At 42.3% G+C, this 8,666-nt stretch overlaps 1 protein-coding gene across 2 annotated transcripts; it reads left to right on the forward strand.

The window, feature by feature from the left end:
* Positions 1–10: 10 nt before the first annotated feature.
* On the forward strand, positions 11–8,620 carry LOC109870863 (uncharacterized). 2 transcript variants are annotated; one of them, XM_020461541.2, is made up of 3 exons: positions 11–452; positions 665–1,500; positions 2,977–8,620. In XM_020461541.2, exons 1-3 carry the CDS (start codon positions 116–118, stop codon positions 3,460–3,462), a joined length of 1,659 nt encoding a protein of 552 aa, XP_020317130.1. In that variant the 5' UTR covers positions 11–115; the 3' UTR covers positions 3,463–8,620. The 2 variants fall into 2 exon arrangements, with proteins under 2 accessions (XP_020317130.1, XP_020317131.1); XM_020461542.2 differs by having other exon boundaries at positions 2,980–5,117.
* The last annotated feature ends 46 nt before the right edge of the window (positions 8,621–8,666 follow it).

Genomic DNA, 8,666 nt, shown 5'->3' on the forward strand with positions numbered 1-8,666 from the left:
TTATTGTGTTACTCTTGATTCCACAGCCATGCTTGACAGCGTTTGATAATTTAGCTAAATTGCAAGTGGAACTTTCAACGAGTAGCAGCAGAAAATAAATACTAGTCGCGTGCTGATGACGTCGGAGAAACTGTATAAAACAGAGCCTCCTCGACGAATCACGCCACTGGAAAATTACAACGAGGCCACAAAAAGCCCCTTTACTAATTTGCCAACAGCCACCATTTTGGGAGTCAGAATTGTATTGGAAAACCACCACCCTTTGGGCCTTATTATGGTACACACGTGCGTGGTGGCTGGCTGTCGGAATAGAAGAATACCAGGCACATCATTGTCTTTTTACCGTTTCCCACGCGATCCCGACAGAAAGCAGCGTTGGATAGCTGCTGTGAACCGTGAAGGCTGGCTGCCAAACGACGGGAGCAGGTTGTGTAGTACTCATTTCATCTCAGGTGCGCAGCCAACGTTGTCAATAAAACAGTCCATAAATGAGCAATGTGCCATTCAATTCACTTTTGAAGTTTTCCCAACCAGCACCTGACCACCATATTAAACGTTACTGCTATTCTTTACTTTTGTTTACTAGAAATCACTGCAGCTGTATGTTCTAATGTGATTGTGCATGATGCCTCACTAAAGTTTCTCCCTTTTTCTTCAACTCCAGGTAAACAGGTGAAGAATCCACGCTCGCCAGACTATGTTCCCTCTGTATTTACATCAGCTCCCCTATCCCCGGAGTCAGAAATTAAGGAAGAGACTGCTGGCTTTGAAATCTCAGACAAGCAGGAAGCCCAAGTGGAGGCTGCCAACGCCTTGCTCTTCCTGCAGGGCCAGGGCAGGTCTGTGGTCTACCAGAGGCCGAGCCAGGTGGACCATGACGTGGCCCAGAGTGCATCCTCATCCTCTACCAGTGACAATGGTGAGGAATCTGAACCCGTGTCAAGCGACAGCAAAGACAGGGGAGGGAAGCCCGGCAAAAGGTCAGCCGCAGAGCCCGACAACTATGAGGATGTGCTGAAGATCTTGAAGAAGGAGAACCGGGCTCTCCGGGAGTCTGTGGATAAAATGTCACTCTCAGAGACCTCATTCCGGAATGACCCAGAGAAGGTCAGGTTTTACACTGGCTTGCCCAACTACTTTGTATTTGAGACAGTCATGTGGCTCCTCGCACCACACATGAACGGGACCAAGAACATGGTCAAACTCTCCATGTTTCAGCAGCTGCTGCTGACACTAATGCGTCTCCGGCTTGACCTCAAGAACCAGGACTTGGCCTACCGCTTCGGTGTGAAGGTTGGCACAGTGACCAGGACAGTGCTCAGAATGGTTAACGTCATGTCCACCACGCTGGTACCCACGGCTGTCTTCTGGCCCTCCAGGGCTGAGCTCCGCAAGAACCTCCCGGCAGCTCTCCACTCGACGTACCCTGACTGTGCCGTGATCATAGACTGCTTCAGGGTGACCCTGGAGAAACCCGGGTCAGAAGTAAACTTGTTGTGTGTGAGTATCTGTCCTGTCTAATTTGGTATATATGATATATGCTGTGGTAAATATATGCTGTTATACAGTACCAGTCAGTACCAGTACACACCTACTCATTCAATTTTAAAAAAAGTTATTTTTACTATTTTCTAAATTGTAGCATAATAGTGAAGGCAAACTATGAAATGATACATATGGAATCATGTATTAACCATTTTATATTTGAGATTCTTCAAAGTAGCCACACTTTGCCTTGGTAGCGTTGCACACCCTTGGCATTCTCTCAACCAGCTTCAAGAGGTAGTCACCTGGAATGCATTTCAATTAACAGGTGTGGAATATCTTTCCTTAATGCGTTTGAGCCTATCAGTTGTGTAGTAACAAGGTAGGGGTGGTATACAGAAGATGGCCCTAATTGGTAAAAGACCAAGTACATATTATGGCAAGAACAGCTCAAATAAATAAGCAAAGAGACAGTCCATTACTTTAAGTCATGAAGGTCAGTCAGTCTGGAAATGTTCAAGAACTTTCAAAGTTGCAAGTGCTATGATGAAAGTGCTATGCTCTCTGAGGACCGCCACAGGAAAGGAAGAGCCAGAGTTACCTCTGCTGCAGAGGATAAGTTCATTAGAGTTACCAGACTCAGAAATTGCAGCCCAAATAAATGATTCAGAGTTCAAGTAACAGACACATCTCAACATTGACTGTTCAGGTGAGACTGCGTGAATCAGGCCTTCGTGATTGAAATGCTGCAAAGAAACCACGAGCAATGGACATTAGAGTCCAAAATTTTGATTTTTGCTTCCAACCACAGTGTCTTTGTGAGACACAGAGTAGGTGAAGAGATGATCTCCGCATGTGTGGTTCCCACCGTGAAGCGTGGGGGTGCTTTGCTGGTGACACTGTCTGTGATTTTATTTAGAATTCAAGGCACACTTAACCAGCATGGCTACCACAGCATTCTGCAGCGAAACGCCATCTCATCTAGTTTGCACTTAGTGGGACTGTAATTCAACAGGACAATGACCCAAAACACACATCCAGGCTGTGTAAAGGCTATTTGACCAAGATGGAGTGCTGCATCAGATGACCTGGCGTCCACAATCACCCGACCTCAACCCAATTGAGATGGTTTGGGATGAGTTGGACCACAGAGTGAAGGAAAAGCAGCCAAGTGCTCAGCATATGTGGGAAGTCCTTCAAGACTGTTGGAAAAGCATTCCAGGTGAAGCTGAAGAGTGTGCAAAAGCTGTCATCACGGCAAAGGGTGGCTGCTTTGAAGAAATGTAAATATATATTTAGATTTGTTTAAAAAAAAATTTGTTACTACATGACTCTGTGTTATTTCACATGTCTTCACTATTATTCTACAATGTAGAAAATAGTACAAATAAAGAAAAACCCTTGAATAAATAGGTGTCCAACCCTTTGACTGGTACTGCTTGTCATAATTTAAACCCAGAAACAATTGCTCCTTGAATTTACTTGAACCAGCAGGGGGCGTCAGCAGGGAGCAACACTCTGAAATACATGATAGGCATGGCCCCGCAGGGCGTGGTCACTTTCGTCTCCAGGGGGTCGCCGGGGAGTGTCAGCGACAAGAGCCTGGCAGAGGGGTGTGGCTTCCTGGGCAAGCTCCTTCCAGGAGACGTGGTCCTGGCCGATAAGGATTTGGACATTGGTGAGTCGGTGGCGGCTCATGGTGCCCTGCTGAAAATCACTGGCTGCGATGGCGGAGAGGGTTCTGAAGGGAGCGAAGATGTCTCTCTGACAGACATTTCCCCAGAGAGGCTGAGTGTGCGGAGGCATGTGGAGAGGGTTGTGTCCATGGTGAAACTAAGGTACTCCATGCTGACTGGCCCAGTGGAGGTCCCCTTCACGGCCGCTGAGCGGTCATCCAACATTTTCACTTTTGATAAGATTGTGCAGGTTGCCTGTGCCTTAAACAACCTGTGTATATCTGCTGCACCCCTAGAGTGACTCACACTAGTGCTGCTCCATACGAGCATTGATAGCCACTTTAATGCTTGAACACTTAAAGAATCTATATTTTGGATGTAAATGGCATGTTGAGAAGTGCCCAGACACATTTCTTGCAAAACTTACCCCAACCAGCGATAGACGTTCTCATGCTCATTCTGCAGTGCCAGTGCGTGAAAAGAAAACATGAACAAAAGCCCCAAAATCACCCAAATATGTCCTTGTACTTGTTTTGTAATTTATGTACTTCAGAACTTTATCCGCAACGTTTAATTCCGTTTTGTATGGCACGAGAGATACTTCTGTGTGTGCATGTGATGGCTAACATGGAGCAGCCAGATGGATAGGTTTACCACATCCTATGGAATACAACGTTGTGGTTAAAGTTTGAAATGACACAATTGCATGTGTACAACATCTAAAGACCTGCATCTGAATGCATTTGTTGCTTTTATCCACACACTGGCACTGCAGAACGAATATGAGGTAGGTTATCACTGGTTGGGGTAAGGTCCTCAAAAACAAGTGTCTGGGCATTTGGCCATATGCATCCAAAATATAGATTTAGTTTAAAAAAAGTGAACTTTTTCTTCAAACATCCTAGCTCCATTCTACAATTCCACTCGTAGATGCTGGAGAGGGGAACTTTTTATTTGTATTTTTTTCAACAGATAACTTTCAGAGGGATATTTGATGGATCCATTTATCACAATATTTTCACTGTATTACTATTTTTGCCCCTCTGGATGTAACTGATTGAGAATTTGAATTACTGAGCTCATCAGCATTTTTTAAATGTGGATATATTTCAGAAGGACATTCCAAAGGTTCCAAGTATTCTATGATTGAATGTAGATTGTGGTTTTCGACCATTACTTGGTTCTCAGAGACATTTGCGTGACTTACAATGGATCGAACAGTAGCCTACCGTTTTCCTCAGGTGTTAGTGCTTTCGTTTGAAATGCTGGTACTGCTGTAACAAAACAGATGTTTTTACATGACACAATGCCTTCCATGTCATATGAATAACCACGTTTCCATCCACAGTTTTTATGCGAGTAAAATCATACTGTCTAAAAAATGTTATGACAGTTTTGATGGAAACGAAGTTTCGGTACAATTTTATAAATGCTGACAGATAATTTGTTAGTTCGACATGGTGGGATCTTTTAGTGTCGGTAAAATTAATTATGTGACAAATGGCGGCGGAAACGCCTTTATGCTCAAATATTGATATAATAAACATCAAATTTAAGTACATTTGGAGTCACGTGATGATATGGTGTGTGGTCCTCCCACTACGATTCGGGAAACCATGCCGTTTATTAGGCTACAGATTAAATAAATTATGAACTTCACAGGGTAGTGGAAGTGCACTGTGATCTTGATGCTCCTTTCCAATAAATATCGAGTCTTATTCTGGTGACATGATAATCGATGCTTGACTGCCGTTTGACAAATATATTTTTCTCGCTCTTATCCTTAATAATCTCATCACAGCCTACCCACACTTTATCTGCGAGCTGTTGTCTAGAGCGCACGTGTCAAGGCCAGAATAGGCACATTTGCTATTTAAAGCCACAGTTTTTGTGACAACTTTTGCCAGAGTTGGCAATGCGATGGAAACATATTGAACTTTAGATTTGTATTCAGTACATGAAAACATAAGCGAAAAAGTACAATGTGTGTACATCACGCACTGATTTTTATCCGAAAAAAGAAAATTTGGTGGGAATTTTTTTATATTTTAGTTATGCAGATTCTAGAGTATTCGTATGAAAATCTGTCGCCAATTGGATAGAAATATAGATAATGTCAATAACTGTCCTCAAAAAGCACTAATGAAGGCTAAAACTTTTTGTCACTTATGTTGTGGTTTATGCATTCTCTGAGCATGAGTTAAGTGTGTTTCTTCTTTTTTTCACGTCCAGTTTGTTCATGTTAATAGTGCTGACGGATGTCAGTCTGCAAGGACAGTCTGTGTATGATCTTTGGTTCTGTTGATTGAGAGGTGCTGGGAATTTAATGGTGTAGTTTAGGTGCCTCTTTGTAGAATCTGAGAGTTAAATACTTTTCCACTTGTCTCTAACATGTAGGCTCAGCATTCCCGAACAGTCCCATTACATCAGAATGTTGAACACACTTAACTTAAATTTACTTTACGTGTGTCTAAGGTAATCTGATACAAAATCCAGAGGGAAGTGTTATAAACCCGACCTTCAGTACGCTGGTCTGTATATCGGTTGAATTTTTAATACCGATGCAATTCGCATGTGACAAACGTTTGGACAATATGGTGGCGAACACTTACCGCAGATTGCGAAGAAACGTGCTTCGGACTCCTACATTTGGTTACAGTAGGCTATTGTTTACATATTGTGCATCACATGCAATGCGTCAAGAGAGAGAAAATAATAAAAAGTCGCGTAAACAACACTACTGTGGATACCCTACCACCACCTCTCCGACTCCCAAAATACGCTAAAACGGATGCGCGCACATACACCACCTCATTGCGGAGTCCTACTAGGAAGACTACATTTACGTTCAAGAGGACTGCCATGAGCATGATTCTGCCCATTTGCCTATAAAGTACCTATTTTGTTTGAATATAGAAGGTGATGTGTAGGAACTTGAATATTTGAGTGATATTTCTGCTGTGTGCATCCTTGGGATGATGCGGCGCACTCTACGCTGATAAACCTATTCTTTGCCATGTTACAGCCCTATTCGGACGGGTATTACTAGAGACGTTGGTTTTGTAATTATCCAAGCATGTGCATTATTCCAGAGAACGATTCACACAGGATTAGTTTTTCCAAATTGTCCCCAGTAATTCTTAATTTTTCCCAAAGCCAGTAGGTTTTTATTGTAGGCGAGAATGTCAAAATGATAGATATGCGACACGTGATTGGCTGCCAAATGTATAGGTCTCCCCATACATTTACATGGATGAAGTGTGATCATAATCATTATTTTAGCGATCCATTCATGGTAGACGTCCTTACTAATACCCCACATCTAGCTGATTTGAGATGCTGGACCGTATTTGCACTTTACTATTTATGGATGAGAGTGAAGTTGCCATTTCCCAAAAAGTTTAATGGGGATGCTGCTTTGCGATCTATTGCCTAGGCCAGGGCTCTCCAACCCTGTTCGTGGAGAGCTACCATTATGTAGGTTTTCACTCCAACCATAATCTAGCGCATCCGATTCAATACTTAGCTGGTTATAAACTGAATCAGGTTAGTTACAACTGGGGTTGGAGAGAACCTACAGGACGGTAGCTCTCCCGGAACAGGTTTGGAAAGCCCTGTCCATGGACATCAATAGCCAGGCAGGGTTGTATTAAATGAGCGAAAGACAATACTTTGTATTGCACATTTAGGCCGAATTAAACTGATGCATTTGGCGATGTTCAACTTAAATTCACTGGCTAAACTATTCTTCATAGTGCCATACTCTGAGCCTAATATAAACTTTATTCTACTTTTGAATTTACGAGGCATTGCTAAATATAGCCTGCGCGCACGGTTCTGACCGTTTCTGTCTGCCCCGATTCTCTCCCTCATTCTCTCTCGCCTGCGCCTCTTTCTCTTCACTATGAACAACGCCAGTGTTTGGTCTTCTGTCTGTTGCATGTATAATAGTTTACCTACTAATTGATATCCCCTACTATAATGAACATGCGCAAGCCAAGAAATTGCGAAATACAGCATTGCGATAGCCTAAATAGTTTGATTACGGATCTGACGGTTTGCCTATTGGCCGAGATGTCTGGCTGTGCACTTCCACCATTCGCTCTCATGCTAGCTCGCTCTTTCTTTCTTTTCTGTGAAAGATGCGAGTGTTTGTTCTCGAAATAGACTACGGAAAATAGTTTCCCCCGTTGCAAAAATACTGAATCTTGAGTCGATTTCGAAGCTTGACACCCAAAAATGGGAGTCGACCCCCTACCTAGGTGTCAGAGACATGCTATAGCACAACATGCCTTCTTCTCATTGCTTAAATGCACATTTCATTGTTTTGCCTACTTTGTGTATTATAATAAGCTGATGTGCTTTTCTTCACGATGACGGGATACTATATAATGTTGTTGGGTCTGTAACCATGTTTGCCAGTGACCAGTCTCTTCCCATTCAAATATTATTTTTTTTAAACAAAAAGTTCAGTAACAGACCCATGGATGCACACAGCATAGGCATGTATTTAATTAATTTTCTATTCATGCATTAAAGCTCTGACACACTGGTAGGATTGTCAAACGTTTGCCTGCGGACAGTATTTAGCACCGCAGAATGGTGTCAGCAGTCAATCTCTTTTTTTGTGTTCACACAGCAAAGACCTTGAAAGTTGTCAGCCACTCAATCATATTAAAATACTCCAAACTAGAAGTTGGCGATGCGTATCCGTGCATATTGCTTATGGTCTAGCTATCTTGTTGATACTAGCTAGATTACGAAAACACAATTTATTTCCCCCTCCATAATCCCATAACCAAATTGTTTTGCTAGTTAACCTTGGCATATTCACCAGCTAGCACAACGAGCTAGCTAAGGACACTAGACTAACTAACTCTGCAGTTAATTCAATCACAATTGATTAGCTATCTTGCAGGAAGTATTTAGTGTTGTGTGCATTTAGTTAGCTAGCTAGCTACGCTACATTCCCATAGCCTACATTGCATATGAAGTGTGACTGGCTTGTCCATGGATGTAATGAGAAAATGCCCTATTTCACCCCCTTTTTTTGGCTCGCACACATGTGGGTTAATGCTCTCTACTTGGCTCAAAGTGAAGTTGTTGGCCACTGACAAGCCTATCTATTCTACAAGTACAATCATTAGACCGGGTCGACATGTAGCAGGTACAGCTTTTCTTCTGTAAACATAAAGAACGACATCCTACTGTTATGTGTACCGATCGGCAGTGAGATTCTCGGTATTTCATTCTTTACAATTCATTTCAAAAGGTGAATTTGTTGCACTACTCTTGATTGTTATTTACCTGTGCAATGTTCTTGTGTATGAAAAGCATGTAAGACCCATAGCCTGCCCTATTCCATGATGCAAATGATTATCAGCCTCCTTTTGATGTCAAGGGTTATTTGTTGTGTTCATTATCTGCCTATGAATATAAACCAAATATTAATATCTTGAGTGTGGTTCATATTATTCTTGTACAGAACACATTTAGTTGGTTTTG

The sequence above is a fragment of the Oncorhynchus kisutch genome, linkage group LG26 (genome assembly GCF_002021735.2).
Source record: "Oncorhynchus kisutch isolate 150728-3 linkage group LG26, Okis_V2, whole genome shotgun sequence".
Taxonomy (NCBI): domain Eukaryota; kingdom Metazoa; phylum Chordata; class Actinopteri; order Salmoniformes; family Salmonidae; genus Oncorhynchus; species Oncorhynchus kisutch.